The sequence below is a fragment of the Lotus japonicus genome, chromosome 5 (assembly GCF_012489685.1).
Source record: "Lotus japonicus ecotype B-129 chromosome 5, LjGifu_v1.2".
Lineage (NCBI taxonomy): Eukaryota > Viridiplantae > Streptophyta > Magnoliopsida > Fabales > Fabaceae > Lotus > Lotus japonicus.
In genome coordinates, this window is record NC_080045.1 from 43903384 (window position 1) to 43921997 (window position 18614).

Below are 18614 nucleotides of genomic sequence, written 5' to 3' on the forward strand. Positions count from 1 at the left end.
TTTAACATAGGTCATATTATTGAGAAACTCAAACCGACATCGAAGCCACACGGTCAACAACCAAAAGATCGGATAGTCCCAGAGGTCCCTTCTCTATCCAAACAACATTTGATAGGGAGGAAAAAGTCTTTCGATCCATAAAATCGGTACAAGAGTTGCCTTGTCTACGAACAAAAGAAAGATCAACATATTCAAACAAAGAACGAAACTCAAAACAGTCATGAACTAGAGCATATAAATAAGAGCTGCCATCTTCCCTCTTCCAAGCTTGATAGAGATACAAACAATCCGTCTCAAATTGTACCTTGCAAAAGCCTAGATGCCGAGTGGCCACCGAAGGCAAAGTGCTTCCGCGAAAGTCGGAGTTGGAGCCACCATAGGGTAGAAAGAAGCAGCCGCGAGCACCTCTCCATCTTTGTTCCTCGCCACCAACCCGAAACCAGCCAACTTGTCGCTGCCGAGTGAAGCATCAACGTTCACCTTGAAAACTCTAGCGCCTGGTCCGCACCACCGTGCTGCTACCAGCAGCTCGCGTCGTCACTTCCAGCGTCAGAGGAGCTCGAATGGATAAGGCCCGGGCAATCACAGCAGCAATAGTCACCTTTTTGTCCTCAAAAAGAGCTTTATTCCTGGCCTCCCATAAAGCATAAGGCATCTCCTAGACCATGTCAATGTCTGCACCGTCCTTCCAGCAGAAACTGACGCATGAGCTCGACAAAGGACTACTCTCTTTTCAACACTCTTTTATTGATTGGTTAAAATTCATTGCTAGCGCTCCTCAAAAATACAATTATGCATTTAAAACCTTTATAGTCTAAAGTTTAAAATAAAGATTGAACTGAAATTTTGGTTTTGGTCAAAGATTGGAGTTCAACGAAACCCAACAGCATTGACCAAAAACAAAAATGAAACCCAACAGTCCAAGCCCATAGCAATCGTCTTCGTCGTCGTCGTTGAAGTCGTCGTCCTTCACTGACTGTTGACCATAAAAAAAAAAGTCGTTTTCCTCTCTGCAACACCACCGAGTTCAATCGAGAACGATAGCACAGTGCAAGAAATGGAGATAGAAGAAGGTGAGATCATAGACCTATTCGAGCTTCACTATTCAGACTTATCCTCTTCAACTTCAACCAAAGTCGATTCCATCATGGAAGCCCTCGGAGCCACCGGTCCCGGCCTCCTCGCCATTACCGGCGTCCCCAACCTCTGCCGCTCTTACCTCCTCCCACTCGCTCGCAAACTCGCTCTTCTCGACCACGAAACCCGTAAACGCATCCTCAAGGTAATTCACAATCACTGCCAATTAGCATCATCAGGGTTTAGGGTTTTACAGTTGTTAATTCAGTTTTGTATGAACGCGATTCCAATTGCATTATTCAGTTTTGCTTTTCTAGGAGCACAATTTGGGTAGTGATGTTCCTCTGAGAAACCCTGATAGGAGTGTGTCCTCCTTCGCTGCGCAACTGAAGTATTCCAATTCACATTGCGATTCCGGTGCGAAATTTGACTCATTTGAGAATCTTGGAAGCGCTTTCCGGGAGTTAGGGTTTTGCATGATGGAGCTGGGGCTTTGCCTTGCGCGTGTGTGTGATAAGGCTATTGGTGGAAATGATTTAGAGCAGAGCTTGTTAGAATCTTGTGCTGCGAAGGGTCGTCTTATTCATTATCATTCGCATTTAGATGCAATCCTCCTTAATGAGAGGAGCAAGACAAGTAGCAAAAGAGGGGTGAAGAGTATGAAACCATTACTTGGGTCAGAATGCAAGTCAATTGCCAATGATGCTAATTTGTGGCAGCAGTGGCATTATGATTATGGTATATTCACTGTTCTGACTGCTCCCTTGTTTCTAACGCCGTCTTGTTTAGAGACAAGTAGTGCGGAAGGTTCATTGTGTTGGGAGCAATGTCCGTCGCCAACTGGGCATACATGTTTGCAGATATACGATCCGAATAAGAAAAGGGTATTTAGGGTTAGAGCCCCTCCTGAAAGTTTTATCATTCAAGTTGGGGAATCTGCTGATATAATCTCGAAAGGGAAGCTTAGATCAACCCTGCACTCTGTTTATAGACCTTCCAAGTTTGAGAATTTGAGCAGAGAAACTTTTGTTGTGTTTCTGCAGCCTGCATGGACTAAAACATTCTCCGTATCGGATTATCCTCGGTGTTTAGTTGCCTCTGATGATGGACAACAGTTTGAGAAGGACGAGAATGAACTAAGTCACGAGATTCAGAAAATTGTTCCCCCACTTTCATCGCGGTTGAGAGATGGGATGACTTTTGCTGAGTTCTCACGTGAAACAACAAAGCAGTATTATGGTGGTAGTGGTTTGCAATCAAATAGATGACTAATTTCTGTTTCTGGCTGGTCCAGTTTCAATGTATACTTTCATCCAAAGTAATAGATTTTTAGAGGTTAACCTTTGTGATTATGTATTTTGGTAACTTAGACTTTGTTTGGATTGGGGGAAGGTGATGGAGTAGAATGGAGTGGAGGGGATGGAGCACGATGTCCCTTGTTTGGATTAATTAAAAATGGATGGAAAGGGATGAATCCTAGTGGCACACATTCCATCAGATACCACTACTCTCCCCCACTTTTGTTCCTCCCAAATTTGGGTGGAATGGGATGGAGCAAAAAACTGATGTCTAATAAAATTATTAAAATACTCTTTTACCCCTTTGTAACTCCCTCCATAACCCCATGTATTTACCCCTCTCTTCTACGTTGCTTGGTTTTGCCTCAATTGTGAAAAAAGTTTCATACTTATGTGTTCATATCATCATCTTTCCACCAAATTAAAACTCATTCACGTTTATGTTCTTTGCTCTTCAATGTTGCTGACCCTGCTCTTCAATGTTGCTGACCACTACTTTCCCCCCAAACTGAATTATTTTATATTTGCAAAAAAGTTAGACAATTGACAATGGTAATGAATTTGAGGGCCTGCTAGAGTGCTTGACACCGGAGAGCTATATTTGCCTTTTCCTTTTTGTCTCCCCCTTCCTAACCTTTGTTTATACTCTACTAAGATTGATTCATAGTGGTTCTACATGTGAAACCAATCTTCAACTTTGTTCCTATAGGCTCTATAGCCTCTACATAGAAATAAAATAAAAGAAAAACAGCGGAAATAAAGGAACTTCTCATGCAATGCAATTTGACAAAATGCTTTATCTTCCAGCTGCTTACCAGTATAGAGTAGACGTGAATTTTATGCCTTTACACTTTCAGCCTTTTCCTGGCTTACATTTGATAGTGTCAGGAGATATCTGGCAGGGAAGTTTCGTCTCTGGATGACGCCTTTGCTTACAAGCATTTTTGCTGCATAACCCATATAACCATATAAATGTCTCTTGATGTTACTACTATTTTTCACTTTGGGTAAGTGATATGAACAAGAACTGTTGCTACTATCATGTGTTACCAGGTTGAATGGAGATTACAAACCCAACACACATCTATGCAACCCTTTGGGAATGTTATTCTATTCTATCAAATGATATGACAAGACACCATGTCAAAGGGTTAAGTTGTTAGCAGAGGTATAAATTGTTCAACACACAGATCCTTTCCTATTAAACACCGGCTACCAAATTGAATTTGGTTCACAAATCCAATATGCAACCTAACCAGCAACCTTGTGAGCCTTTGAGCATATCAATAAGCACAAATTCATGCAACTCACCCATAAACTAATGTGAGTATGGCAGTTTTGATCAAGAGGTCATCTTTATTCTTTGATAAATAAAGCAAAAAGAAAGGACTTGTGAAATTTTTCCCTTATTTTTTTATAAAGATGTGACAGAAAGAAAAAAGAAAAGAAAAAGGAAGCCTTATGTACTTTGCTTGTACAAACGAGTTTGGGCATTAGGTCTCACTTTCTCATTCTTTAGTGGTCCAAAAGAGTAAAGAAAAGTGAGTAAATTTGAGGAGTGAAAATCTTTCTACTGAAATTAACACGAAAGCACATTTGAAGTGCAATTGAAATCCAAAGAGAGCAATTATCAATTGTCATGGCGGAAACGAGGCAAAAGGAATAAAGTTTCAATCTTTTTCAGTGCTGATGGATGGGCAGAACTAAATACAAAACCAAACAGTTAAGGCTGCTTTTCTACCACAGCCCTTTTTTCTTCTTTCATCAGAAAATTACAAGAGGGTGACTGAGATTGTGTTTGTGACTCTGTATATTTGGTTCAAAGTTTGGAGTAATGATATATACACACCTCATTTTTTAAACACTCAATTTCCACTTCTTTTTATTTCTATATCTCTCATCTTATCATCTATCACATCTCATATTTTCTCTCTCTTACTTTTTCTTTTCTTCCTATCTCTTTCACCATTCCACCTATCCACCTCAAAAGAGAGGTGTGGATGAAACATTACCCCAAAGTTTGTGAGCCTTATAATCAATTCTCACCAACTAGAATCACTTTTATGTTGTTATATAAATATTTGTAGAGAATTAAGTCTCAAAGTCAATTAAGCTAGAAGCTAAAGAGAGTACCTTTTGCGGATGACATAATCAATTTTGAGATTTTATAATTGGATTTCATAATATTTCTTATACAAACCACTTTTTATAAACGTATCCAAACATAAATCAAATCATTTTTAATTTACGTTAACTTATTTTTACCGTAACAAACTTTGCCAAAGTCGTTTCTATCCAAAATCAATTCTCCAAAGGTTGATCCACTTTGTGCATGTTCGGATGGCGGAAAAACCACGGTGAGCAGAAATTACTATACAGAAACAACTTCATTAGTTTTAATATTATTTTCTATAGATATAAGCAACTTCCATTAGCTTTTAGTACTGTTTCTCAGTGAATTTGTCTTCGGTGTGTATCCAAAACATGCAATATTTCTTCATGCCCATGGCTAAGAAAGCAGCAGATGACGTCTCTATGCACGCGCATCACAGCACAGACAGGCCCCCCCTTCTGTGATTCAGCTTTTGTGTCCAACACTGATGAAAATTGGTTATGCTAAGACTTGTTTGGACTTCCTAACCTGTCGGCCTTGGACATTGCCAACTCCTACGCCATGACTCAGCTCTCAGCCTCATAGCCCATAGCTTCTCTGACATTTTTTCCTGTGGTAATATCAGAACTGTACACATTTCGATTCTGCCTTCAAACAGGCACCAGAATCAGTACCTTTCTTCAAATGGTCCTATAGATAGTCCCTTGAAACCAAAATGTACTGTTGATCATATCTAGAACTAGATATAACTCATTTATTGTAACCTCATTTATACCTTCCTAGCTAGATTTGATTGAAGCTTTTAAATTTTTTTTATCAATTGTGGGAACTAAATTTAGCTACAGAGTTTCACATTGTTATGAAAAACAACATCATTCTCCTAGAAAAGGAATGAAATTCATTTATGTCTACTCAGTCTTGGCCTGTTGGAGTGTCTCAGAGATTTTCATTAAGTCGTGTCTCTTAGCTCGTTTCATTGAACCTTGGTATCCAGTACCTATGATTTGAGCATCATTCAAACTACATTAGCTTGGTTGGTGATGCAATTATTACAATATCAACCAAAACTTTTCTTTTTGTCTTTCTTGATCATATAATTGAGTTCCTTCTCGGTGGTCAATAGCAAACAGCAATAGAGTAGGTTCCACTTTGGTTTTTACCTAAGCTAGTTGTGCTAGCCTAGCCACAATCCATACTGTCCCACTTCAACTATGACAATCTTTTTATTTTTATTTTAACTCAGCTTAGGATTATGATTTCCCTAATACGTTTGAATTCGAGAATATAGATATCTGGTTCCATAGTAGTTAAATTATGAAGTTGATATTAATTAATTTTGATCAAGCGATAAAATAACTCAAGGAGGGTGTTGAGCGGGGCGACGGTAAAGTATGGGGATTTTTATCGCCAATAAGGTGCTTCTTCGGGTCCTCAGGAAATAGCTTCTCTATCGTCAAGCCATGCTGGTGGGGGATCTGCAATGATACTCCGACGTCTAAGTTAGAACGTGAGTGAGAAGCACGAGGAGAGCGATTAAAATATGTATATCTTATGCAATGTCGAACCCGCCTTTTATAGGGTTGGGCTTTGAGGGATCTGTGGTTGGGAAATTTGAGGTTGAACGTCATGATGGGAGCGAGGTACAACGGCAATGGGGAGTTGTAGGATCTTCTGATGGGCCTTTTAATCTGATGGACGGTGGTAAGCATGAATACTGTAGTGGGATCTTTGAGCACCGCCCTTGTACCATGAGTAAAGAGTTACTGACTTTAGATGAGACGTGATAGATGAAGGCACGCCAAGTTACGCTCTCACCTTAGACGAGTGATTATGAACGGTAGTCGTCGTGGAGACAAAACCAGTCGTGGAAATGCAATTGGACGTGGAGGCACAATCGGTCGTGGAGACGCCATGTAACTAGTCATGGTGATGCAATCAGTTGTGGAGATAACATGTAACGATTGTGGTGACACAGTTGTGGGGAGAAATCCGACTAGTGACATTGTGACAATTGATATTTGTAGTTGGGGCGTCCGCTAGTGATTTCTTTAGGAGTTACAACGTCAAGTGAGGGGTGTTCGTTGATTATACACATCTTTCATCTTAGGGCTGGCCTTAGGGGCTCTCATGGCCGTGTCTCGGCTTAGGTCGAGGTGTTAAATATTCCAGTGGCAACCGATATGGTTGTACAAGGTCGGATACCAAGCTCAAAGATTATGGAGACCTCAAGACAGGTGGCAGAATACATGACATTGAATTTGCTGAGTGGTGATAACCAGTACTCGCTCAAGGCTCCTTAATAGCAGTCCCATGAGCCATGCCATGTTGGGGAATGTATACCGAGAGTTGTAAGTGTAAGGCATTATGAGTGTTCGGGATTCAGGTGCATGGAGTGCAACATGTTTATCGAGTACTGGAACATAGTCCCATAGCTCTGGTTTCAGGGCATGCACGTGAGCGGATGTCTAGAAGTGTAGATCGACATTCTCGAGTGCTTAGGATCCATGTGCATGGAAGTTGGACGCTAATCGCATACGAGAACACATTTACATTAAAAGTATAATTTAGTTCCTAAGTTTATATTTTTTTAATTTTTTAATTAATATTTGTTTTATTTCAAAATAAAATTATAAAAAAATTGTTCAGGCATGATGAAACACTCACCAACTAATTGAACACTGGCAAATCTGATGTGTTCACGTTAGGGAATAAGTGATTTCTAAAGAAGCTGTTTCTAATAATTTTTTTGAGAAGAAAAGTGATTCTAAAAGATTTGAATTTTGAACGTGAAATAAGAAATGCACCAAAGTTCAAATAATGAGTCTAACTTAATTAACATTTGTATGGAACCACATTTGGAAGGTTGTAAACATGGATTCATTTAAAGTTTCAAGTTGTAGTTTCTATCTAAACGGGGCGTTAGAGTATTTTCACAATTCATTTTCAAAGACAGCTGTATTGCTTTAAGTATGGTCACCTATATATGAGCATTGCTTAGTAATTATTGATCAATCAGGCACTAAATAGCTCATTTAAAATGTTGAAAACTGACTGAAATAACATAAAAAAAATAATGTCAGAATATGATATCAGTTGAATAATGCTAGAGGACCCCTAAAGGGGAGTTGGGTTTGGCACCCCACCTATGGGGCTTGGCACCCCACTTTATCAAATACGGAATTTAAAATTCCGTATTCTCCCTATTGAATACGGAACTTAAAATTCCGTACTGTATTTAAGCATGCGTGTCACATTTTCAACCACTCATTATATACTAAAACAGATACGGAATTTTATTTTCCGTATTGATACGGAACTTTAAATTCCGTATTTAATAAAGTGGGGTGCAAAGCCTAAGGGGTGGGGCACCAAACTCAATTCCCCACTAAAGCCACAAAGATTCTGTCTCCAAATTCTCCCTATGCAGCTATGCCTAGTCTCTAATCTCCAACAAATATAGCACAAAGTAAATAACGTACTTTTTCTTGCTTTCCCTACATTGTGAGCTTCAGGACAAAGTCCTTCATCACATGGTGTTTGACCATGACCATTCCTTGTTACCCTTCTACCCACTTTTTCATTTGCTGACCAGACATTACCCTCAGCACATCAGCATTAGGCTTATGCTTAATTCATGCTACAAACAACTAAGTTTTATTTCTACTTCTCCACTCATATATTTAGAGACATACAGGAACTAAGAAATAAAAATGAGTAATATGATAGATGATATAATAAAGTAATAGAGAAAGATGAGAAAAAAGAATGTGGAAACAAATGATAAGAGAAGTTGAGTGCAAACAAATTATAACTCAACTCTAAATTAAACTACACTAAGAGATATATAGAAGGGAAGGAGTACAATTGAAATTGAAATATATGACGTGAATGGGTAGAGAGAGAATGTGATTGAAAATGACATAATATTTTGTTCAGACTTAGTTTTGAATGAAAAAGAGGTGGAGTCGGAGAGGAGAAAGATTGGAAAAGAAAGAAAAAAAAGATATAATCAAAAATGTTTATAGATATAATAGTGGAAAATAACTAGAGTGTGAATGAAGCAATGCATGTGAAAATGACATTAAAAAAAAGGTCTTTTAATAATAACTCTTCCATTAATATACACTACTCGTTTCTCAACACTTTATATAGACCTTCACTTTGCCATGCTGCCACTCTAAGCAATAAACATTCAACTTTCAAGGCCATACTTCATTTCATCACTGACATGGATCCAAAGCTCACAATCAACTGTCACCGAAATGAGTTCCTTCCAACTAGTGCAGGCACTCAATTGCCAGAAAGCCCCAGAATACCAATGGAGTTTCTGTCAAGGTCATGGAGTGCCTCTGCTCTTGAGGTCTCTAAAGCCCTGACACCACCTCAACCACACACACCACCTTCTTGCATAGCTTCCAAGCCTTCTAATGCTTCCTCTTGTCTCACTAATTCTATTCCTGAAGAAACTACTTACCATTCAGAGGAGTCCTCAACAATGTGTGGGAATCAGTTCTCTTTTGCTTCCTCTGCTACTTCACAGTTTGTCCTTGAGCGCATCATGTCACAGTCCACAAGAGAGGTGCTTATAACCATGTCACATTGTTTCTCATAATGATTTTTTTTCCCCATCAAATTATAGCCATATTTGGATAAGCTTATTTTTCCTAATTTTTGCACCCAGAAGCTAATAGTCTATCCATCCAGAAGAAATTTTAGCTTTAGAGTGAATACATATTTGGATACACGCTGAAAAAACACAATAAGCCATAATCACGGAGCCAGAAACAACTTCCTTAACTTTTGTATTGTCTACAATGATTTTGACTTGTATTAATGTCTACAATGATTTTGACTTAATGTGTTTTTATACCGTGTATCCAAACATGTACTCACAATTGTAGTATGTCTCAACTCTCAAACATGCTATATATGTGTTACATTGTTCATTGTTTACCAGCTTGAGACATTGTCTTTCTTTGTAGCAATCCTTATTGTTTTTAAAACCATTTCATTCATGTGTGATTGGTGTATTATGTGACAGGAAGTGTCTCCATTAACATCAGGTAGACTGTCCCACAGCAGTGAACCTGTGAACGGTGGTGGTGGTTCTTTAACCGGAACAGATAGTCCTCCAATTTCTCCATCTGAGGAGTACGACGATGTTGTTAAGGTAGATATCTCTCTGCTCCTTACCCTTTTCTTTTGTTTACGGGGTGGGGCTATGAGAAACAAGCAGGATGGTGAAGTAACTGTATTGCACTGTTTTCTTCCTCTAGCAACCTTGCTTTTTCGATGACATGTTTTGTTTCTGTAATAAACTACTACTATTACTTTCTTGTTATGGAAAACACTATGCTTTTGTCAGCACTTCTAATATACAAAGCTTATCAGATAAATGTATTGTATTAAATTATTAATGACAAACAAGTGTTTGGAATTTTTTTTTTGTTAATAGTAAATACTGAGATAGAGAAGCTACTCGTTGCACATTTAGAAACTCTTTTGAATAATCAGTATAAGAGAGAAACTTCTATGAGTAACTATGATCTGATTTCGATGAAAGAAAAAATGATGCACACATGATATAAAAGTTTTATTTTAGAATTTATTTTAAATTTATAATCAATTGGTATAAGGACGGCATTGGATTAAGAGGGTTTTCATATTCACCGCCACAAAAAGGAAAACAAATTATGTTTGAAATTTTACAAGAGAAAAAAAACCTGAAAGAGTCTAACTTATTTACCCGCCAATTATATGGCTTATTTCTCATGGCTGCATGAAAGACACTAGAAAGGTTTATGTTGATATATATTAAATTAAATTACTCACTAATGGTGATGCTTAGTGCTAGCTGCTCAAGGATTTTCCATGAGAGTCAGGAGTCACTTTTACTTTATGCCACCATTCCCCCACACACTCAAAAAAAAGAGCTATATAGCCTAAAGCATAGACTTCTGAAGAGGGCTATGACTTTTTCATTTTAAAATTTTACCTTTTGAAACTTTGGAAACAACTTTTTGATGGGACCTGGTGTGTTTTAAAGAGGGTTACTGATCAAATTTAGAGGCCATGTTTCCAGTCAACTTGCCTGACTTGTTGATTGCTTCACAGCAGGATACAGAGTTTGACAGTCCACTGTACTTTTATCTCCTCATACAAGTAAACAACCTTCTTATTTTGGCATTTTTTCTTGCTAGGCAGAAAAAGCTCAATTTGGAATGAAATCAAACATGTTGGAAATGATGAAATGAAATCAAACATGTTGGAAACTAATAAGAGCAATGAACACCAGCTGAAATAGTTAGGAAAAGACATGCCACTGACTTATGGATAATAGAATCTTGTCAGCATTTTTACTTATTTTTTATGTGATGGAACAATTTACAATGTTCAATAAATACCATGGTGGAGAATCCAATAGTAATGCTATGCTTCATCAATCTATTGCAGTTTTTCCGAGCAAACAATTCTATTCACCCCTTATTCAATGGTGGACGAGCTATGATTATGAGTACTGCTACTACTGGTAATGCCACTCCTTGCTCTGGACCTAAAACAGTTGGAAGATGGTTGAAAGAGAGAAGAGAAAAGAAGAAGGAAGAAAACAGGAGCCACAATGCTCAGCTGCACGCAGCTATTTCTGTGGCTGCTGTGGCGGCTGCGGTTGCCGCCATCACGGCTGCAACAGCAGCCTCATCTAGCAAAGATGAGAAGATGGCTAATACAGACATGGCTGTGGCTTCTGCAGCTACTTTGGTTGCTGCTCAGTGTGTAGAAGCTGCTGAAGCAATGGGAGCTGAAAGAGACCACCTTGCTTCTGTGATTAGCTCTGCTGTGAATGTTAGATCTCATGATGATATCACAACTCTAACTGCTGCTGCTGCCACAGGTAAGGTTTTCTGCATTCATTGAGCACTAATGTCGTACAATAATATATCAATGATTTTATTCTTATTATTATTGAGAAGATACCACTAATAAGAATCATCTTTTATACTTCATCAAAATCGATTTTAAAAGACAGAAGCTAAACCTTGCCTTCAGGATAAGTTGTAAATGACTTTTCAAACATGCACACCAATGAAATTATTGATATTTGAGAGAATTGATTTCAAACCCAAAATCAATTCTAGTAGAAGCTAGAGAGAGTAGATTATGCGTTGAACATAATCAATTGTGAGATTTTACAATTGAGTTTCACTACATTACCAATAAAAATCACTTTTGCATAAATGTATTCAAACATAAATCACATCACTTTCACTATAAGTCTATAGCCAATTTTATGAAAAAACTATTGTGACAAACGCTGATCCAAACTTGCACCTGTTTTTCCTTACATTCAATACTTATACGTAGAAATTACTCCCAGAAGCTTCTATTAAGAATTGATTTTGACTTTAAAACCAATTTTCAAATATGCACTCAAACAATTTCCCAAAATTGTTTGTGAGAAGAGTTTCCAAAGCTATTTCTCTTAAGTTAACCAAATTTTAGAGATCACTGCATAATGGTAAAGAATCAACTATGAAGGAGCATTCATGTGAACATGTGCTGTGAGGGGGTAGTAATAGTCCTGTTTGTATTTTGTTTCCTTATATTGCCACTTGATGGATGTGATCCTCCACATATGCAGCTCTAAGAGGGGCAGCAACTTTGAAAGCAAGAGCATTGAAGGAGATGAGGAATATTACTGCAGTGACACCACTAGAGAGAAGCATAGGGATTGGAGTGTGTGGTAAAGCAAAAAACAGTAACTCTAGCACCAGTGATAGTGGAGAGATTATCAATGGAGAAAATTTTCTAGGTGCCTGCAACCTTGAGCTTCTTGCCAGGGGAAGTGAATTACTCAAACGGACCCGTAAAGGTAATGTCACTTACAAATGCAGCTAACTCCCAATCTTTTCTCTCATTTTGCATAAAGAGTAAACTTCATTTTGGTGATAACTGTAGGTGATCTTCACTGGAAAGTGGTTTCTGTTTATATACATCGATCAGGCCAGGTAATATATCTTTTCTATTACTCATTAATGGAATTGGACAAATGTCCATTCATCACAATGCTTGCAACCATTTGCATTTCAGGTGATGCTGAAAACGAAAAGCAAGCATGTTGCAGGAACCATTACTAAAAAGAAAAAGGGTAAGCTTAGCCCACCATTAACTATTATATTAGCATGTTTGGATCAGATTTTTTCTTCTCGCAATCAATTATGAAATTTAGACTGCTTACAAAAGCTTCTACCCCATAATTGATTTTAGCTTCAAAATCAATTGTAGAAGGATTTTCGAACATGCATTGTGCTGTGTAACTTCATTTTGGTTGCATGGAAGCCCCCATAAAAGAACTAACAACTTATGATGTTAAACTTCCAGATGTTGTGTTAGATGTGAGCACAAATTTACCAGCATGGCCAGGAAGGCATCTTTTTGATGATGGTGAAAAAAGAAGGTATTTCGGATTGAAGACAGAGTCATGGGGGGTTGTGGAGTTTGAATGTAGAAATCAAAGAGAATATGATATCTGGACTCAAGGTGTTTCAAGACTTCTTTCCATTGTTGCCCAGAGACAGAAGCAAAACAGAAAAAAGATTTGAGCTTCCAACAAGAGTCTCTTAGCTACTGCTGACAGCTGAGCTTAGTTCAAACTATATGTACTTAGTTGTATTTTGCATCTGTTAACAGGAACTGATTCTTTTTCCGGGAGACACTCAATTTCATCCTTTATGTTTTTACATGTATCAAATTAGTCTCATAAATTAATCACATATTTAAACTCTTAACATATGATAATGTTGGACATCTTAATTCATGACAGAACTAAAATATTATGAGACTATACATGATACATCATCGAGCTTTAGCTCCAAATATATGATTTGAGTTAAAGACTAACATAGTGTACAACTTGTAAATAGAGGTTAGCACACAGTCTAACTAGTATCTAGGCACATGCTAAGAAGAGCTATACATGGCCTCATTGGCTCCGACCGCATTGATTGAACGGCATTAATGCTCTCAGACCAACAATACGAGGGAAAAATAAACTGCCCTTATATTTTAACAGAGAAGTTCCTGTCTCCATTACGCAATCCTACCAGGTTCATTTCAGTCTCATGTAACCAACTGTCGTAACGTAGATGTGAAAAACAATGCAACATGATGAAGGCACGCGTATTTACAATTCAATTCAAAATTTGATCACTAATCAAACCATATATATTAACAGCTTCGACAATAATCCACAGGACACTACATTAACTGACAAGAATTTGTTTTCTGAACCCCACCATCGTCCCCACAGAAAAGAAATATGTGCCCAGGAATATATAATATACAGTGATTTCAACTATCAGCGGCTCTGAAGATATTAAGTAGAGCCAGGAAGAGGTTGATGATGTCCAGATACAAGGAGACAGCAGCCCAAATGTATTCGTCGTATGAGTATCTCTTGATCAGGTTGTCTGTGTCATACACAATGTAGCCACAAAATATAATTGATGCCACGCACCCATAGATCATCACAGAGAGCTTACCCAGTGGAAAGAGAATCTACAAAGACATGAACACAGCCATAAGAATTCAACAGAAACGATAACAAGGGCGTAATGCACATGAAGCAACAATGTCTAAAAACCTTAAATACCTGAATAAATGAAAAGACTATAAGAACAAGCACAGAACCAAACAAGAAGGGGCCAAGAAAGTTGAAATCATAGCCTCTACTTGCAGCCCAGAATGTGTAGACAGTTAGACCGATCACCACCACAGCAGTCAATATGACAGCTTCCAGAATAACTTTCTCTGTATTCAATCAGAAAATATTAGGACCGAGAAAAAGAAGGTAATGTTGGTTGAAAAATGCAACTTTAAGACAACAAAATTGCTCAAGACAATTTTAAAAGCGAGAAAAGTCCAATCTTATGACAAGTAAGACCTCAAATCAGTTTCTACTGGGGTTTATTTCCTCTTCCACAAAATTAGTTACATAAATACTGGCAAATCATAATACAATCAAATCTTGCAACTCCATTCTCAAAGGAAAGGAACTAACTAGTAGGTTTAAAAATCTAACCACAGTAAAAGTTTAGCAGATAACACTTGACCCTCACCAAAATAAAATAAAATAAACCTTCACATAAAAAATCAATCCAGGACCGAGAATGCCAACTCATGCACATAAGCATTGGTATTATTTGGTCTCAAACTATATATCAAGAATAAGAATGATCCCAATTCCTAATCTTTTTTGTCCATTGCCCAAATTAGATTGACATCAAATTCTAATTTCAACCAAGCAGACAAACTCAAGTTCAAAGTCCAATAACTAATCCTTAAATTATCAATCTTTTATTCCAAAAAATTAACAAAAATCCCTAACACAAAAATCTCTCCAGCAAAAGAGCATGCAATGCAACCGAAGCGCACAAGCATTGGTATTTGATCAATCACAACCCACAATGATCAAAGTTTCAAGTTTCAATCCCAAATTCTATATCAAGAATATTCCTAATTCCTACTAATTCCTAATTGCATTATCTTTTTTCTATTCCCCCCAATTAGATTGACACACACAATCAAAGTACCAATTCTCAACCCTAAATTCTGTATCAAGTAATAAATTCTAAATTTCTAATTTTCTTTTGTCCACTGTCATAGTAGATTGACGCACCAAAGTCCAAATTTCAACCAAGCAGACCAACTCAAGTTCCAAGTTCAACAACTAAACCTTAAATTCTCAATCTTCTATTTCAAAAAAATCAACATTGACGAATTAGCCCCAAAATTTGAACCGAATAACAAACACAACAACAGGGAAAGGCAAATTTCTCAACAACAATCAAAAGCATGAAATTTGAAGTAAAGAAATAAAAAAGAACATAGAGATGAATCATACCGCTGGTGAAGGCGCAACTCAATCCAACAACAACAGCAAGAGAAAGCGTGAAAATCGAAAGAAGAAGGTAATTGATGGGATGCCTCTGGTAATAGTAGTAAAGCGGACACAACGCTGAAATTGCAACCAAAATCAGAATCGTTAGAGAAAAAACAAACAAAGAATTCAACACTGAGTGATAGAATCTGAAGCAATTAGGATTTAAGAAACGCACTGATGAAAGGGACAAAGACGAGGACGATGTAGACAGCGAGGCCGGCGCCGGTGGTGGCGAAGAAGGTGGCGATAGGGCGAACGGTGACAACGACGGCGCCGACGGCGATTGTGGCGAGCAACTGAATAGCGATGATGGCGTAGACTTTTCGGATGAACGACCACCGCAGTTCGGGGCTTTCGAGCATCATCGGGTACAGTGGCCTCGCTCCGCTCTCCACATCGGTTTTTCCATATCCTTGATTCCACATCTTCTTCTTTTCTCGGATTTCGCTCTGGTGAAGATTCTCGAGAAAGTGAGGGAAAACGAGAAGGAAAGTGTGAGAGAAAATTAGTTAGGGCTTGTTCACGTGGAGAGTTGACGAACCGGTTTGTTCTGTTTATGCAGGGGTCATAAATAAATAAACTGCCACTTGCGAATTTTTTTTTATTAACCAAGGTATTCCACTGCCGCACAGCCGTGAGATTAATCTCTCTCGCCCTGGTCATCTCACTAAGCGGTAGGGAGTTGGCCATAGAGTTTTTTCTATTCGCAAGAGTTGATATTCGAACCCCGCCACTTGCGAATTGCAACGGGTTAATTATTAATTATTTGTTTTTTTTGTTAAATAGCAAGTGTTAATTAATTAATATTAATATTAATATTTAATTTGAAATTGAAAGAAACTTCGTGAGACATCGTAATACCTTAACCGAGTTGGAGAAAAGTGTAAACAACGAAACGTGTCTGACATACGCGATAGTGACATGTGGATTGTCTAGTGTTTGACACGTGTCCAATTGAAATTTTCTAGATTCCTCCAACGGTCATAAGCGAGGTTTGAACAACCAGCTAGCGGTCTTTCTATTTTCTATCTGTTCGTTCATAATATAGTACAGTGAGTTCTTATATTATGTTGAATCTGGTGATTAGCAAATTAGAATTTTGTAAGAATGAGAATATAGGTGTGAGATTTTGTAGAGGAGACATGCAAGTGTATCATCTCATTAGGTACGAACAAGCAGATTTCTTATTACAAGAGAACTAGTACTTGCGAGAATATGTAAGAATATGCCGTGGGTGCCTAACAAACATTTCATCTTCACTAGTATATTCTTTTGGGAATCGATTTTAAAACCACTATTATTATGCATGTTTATGTCATCACATTTCTAAAAAAGCTCTCACATATAGTTTTAGCTTTGTGTTAATATGTGAAATTGAAAGAAAATAAAGAATAATATATATAAATTGAGAAAAAGTTTGATGCCCCGACGGTGTAAAGTTTTTTTACACCGTCAACCAATCAGATTTTAAGGAAGTGCCACGTCAATTAATGAATTAAATGAAAAGAGAGATTTTCTCACATCCTTGAAATCTGATTGGTTGACGGTGTAAAAAAATTTACACCGCCGATGCATCAAAATTAAACTCATATAAATTTAACTCAACTTCATTAAATACGTGGACACATGTATGGACGGGTCATTAATAAATATTATTGTTAAATAAGCATTACTAGTTTGAGACCCGTGTCAAGTTTGAGACCCTTTCATGTGTTATTCATTCTACCATATTAAATAATTTCTACAAAAAAAAATTAAAAACCTCACGTTTTTATCAAATTGTGAACTTACAAATGGTTGTTAGTTAAAATTTACTTTAATAGGAAAAAATATAAGAAAATATGAAAAAACAAATGACAATGACATCTATCTATCTATCTATCTATAAACTATATAAAAGTGAAGTTTTTGCAACTTTGAAGGTAAGATGGGAATTCAATAAATCAATGCACATGAGTGAATATTTTTCCATGGGCATATATGTAAATTTGTGAGTAATTAATTATGAAATCAATCTTGACCGTTGATTGCTTCTAATCCTAGCCTTGCATCATTTTCTTATGAAACACTTTGAGTAACCTTTTCATATTCTTGGTTTTTTTTGTTACTTTTGTAACTCTTGATTGTGGTTACAAATATCAGCAAGAATCTCTTCATTTTTCTCCCATAAATTTTATTAAGTTTTGAGTCTTTCCATTTCCTTTCAAAATCTTTTCATCTTTCCCATCTTGATCTCCCTAACCTCTATTTATATGCAAGAAATCTCTCCCTCTAGATTCTCCAACAGCACCATTTCTGCGCAAGAAGATCTTCCATCAGGTTAGAAAAAATTCTTCTTCATCAACCACTTCTTCTTCATCATTTTTAATTCTTAGGCGTTAATGTTCTTCTCCGTCATCATCGTCCATCCGGTAAGAGCCCACTTTTCTCCTTTTATCTCCCTTTTGATTTATTTATTCTGATTTCATAATCATTTCTTCTTCACATTTCGTTCTCAAGCTACATTCCTTTCAACTGATCTTCATTTTTCCATTTATTCTTCTCCTTCCTCATCTTCCACTGCGATAAGATTCAGTGTTTATTCGTAATATGCATACTGTTATCACTAATTCAATCGGTAGAAATTACCCATTTTACTGTACTTTTGTCATTGATGCATGTTTTGTTCTTATTTTATGAATTATTAACATTATTATGATATTTTCTTTTCTTCTATTCCATTTTTAAAGTAAACTTCCTTTACTTCCATTGGTAACAATAAACTGTTAAAGTCGTCTCATTTTAATTTACTTCAGTTAATGTAAGTTTCGTGCTTTTTAATTTTCATTGTTTTACTATCAACTAAATCAACCAAATGATTGTCTTTTCATCTAATCTAATACATTGTAGCCTTTGTTCTCCTTTTACATGTAACTGATTTCGTTTCAATTTGTTCTTCTTTCAGATTTTGCCTCTATTGTTTCCATTCTTCCAATGTACTATCTTGAATATATGTAAGTTTCTTGCATTTTATGTACTTTTTTATTGTTTCATTGTCTCCTAAAAATGACTCTTTAGGTAAGCACAATTTTATTTTACTTTCTGCTGTTGATTGCGGGGAGGAAGCAGAGGTTTTGTCTCCCAACATATCCGTCTCGAGAAAACGAAGCGAAAAGGAAGAAAACGGTGAAGGGCAAGCTCGCTCTCT

The 18614-nt window shown here is 37.2% G+C and overlaps 3 protein-coding genes across 3 annotated transcripts; 2 read left to right on the forward strand and 1 right to left on the reverse strand.

Annotated features, from left to right (window-relative positions):
- The first annotated feature begins 891 nt into the window (after positions 1–891).
- LOC130721066 (uncharacterized) lies at positions 892–2685 on the forward strand. The gene is made up of 2 exons (XM_057571798.1): positions 892–1282; positions 1395–2685. Exons 1-2 carry the CDS (start codon positions 1058–1060, stop codon positions 2343–2345), a joined length of 1176 nt encoding a protein of 391 aa, XP_057427781.1. The 5' UTR covers positions 892–1057; the 3' UTR covers positions 2346–2685.
- Positions 2686–8624: 5939 nt separating this feature from the next.
- LOC130718104 (VAN3-binding protein-like) lies at positions 8625–13276 on the forward strand. The gene is made up of 7 exons (XM_057568570.1): positions 8625–9067; positions 9530–9658; positions 10942–11380; positions 12128–12358; positions 12445–12494; positions 12577–12634; positions 12868–13276. Exons 1-7 carry the CDS (start codon positions 8717–8719, stop codon positions 13086–13088), a joined length of 1479 nt encoding a protein of 492 aa, XP_057424553.1. The 5' UTR covers positions 8625–8716; the 3' UTR covers positions 13089–13276.
- A 392-nt stretch (positions 13277–13668) lies between these two features.
- LOC130718105 (protein LIFEGUARD 2-like) lies at positions 13669–15979 on the reverse strand. Its single transcript, XM_057568571.1, has 4 exons — positions 15603–15979; positions 15389–15502; positions 14138–14295; positions 13669–14043 (listed from the first exon to the last, which is right to left on the reverse strand). Exons 1-4 carry the CDS (start codon positions 15850–15852, stop codon positions 13837–13839), a joined length of 729 nt encoding a protein of 242 aa, XP_057424554.1. The 5' UTR covers positions 15853–15979; the 3' UTR covers positions 13669–13836.
- Positions 15980–18614: the final 2635 nt, after the last annotated feature.

Coding starts and splice junctions, on each gene's coding strand:
- LOC130721066 (XM_057571798.1), top strand. CDS start 1,058: ATGGAGATAGAAGAAGGTGAGATCATAGACCTATTCGAGCTTCACTAT. Junction 1,283..1,394: donor CCCGTAAACGCATCCTCAAG/GTAATTCACAAT, acceptor TTGCTTTTCTAG/GAGCACAATTTGGGTAGTGA.
- LOC130718104 (XM_057568570.1), top strand. CDS start 8,717: ATGGATCCAAAGCTCACAATCAACTGTCACCGAAATGAGTTCCTTCCA. Junction 9,659..10,941: donor AGTACGACGATGTTGTTAAG/GTAGATATCTCT, acceptor AATCTATTGCAG/TTTTTCCGAGCAAACAATTC. Junction 12,635..12,867: donor CATTACTAAAAAGAAAAAGG/GTAAGCTTAGCC, acceptor TTAAACTTCCAG/ATGTTGTGTTAGATGTGAGC.
- LOC130718105 (XM_057568571.1), bottom strand. CDS start 15,852: ATGTGGAATCAAGGATATGGAAAAACCGATGTGGAGAGCGGAGCGAGG. Junction 15,503..15,602: donor CGTCTTTGTCCCTTTCATCA/GTGCGTTTCTTA, acceptor TTGCAATTTCAG/CGTTGTGTCCGCTTTACTAC. Junction 14,296..15,388: donor GAGTTGCGCCTTCACCAGCG/GTATGATTCATC, acceptor GATTGAATACAG/AGAAAGTTATTCTGGAAGCT.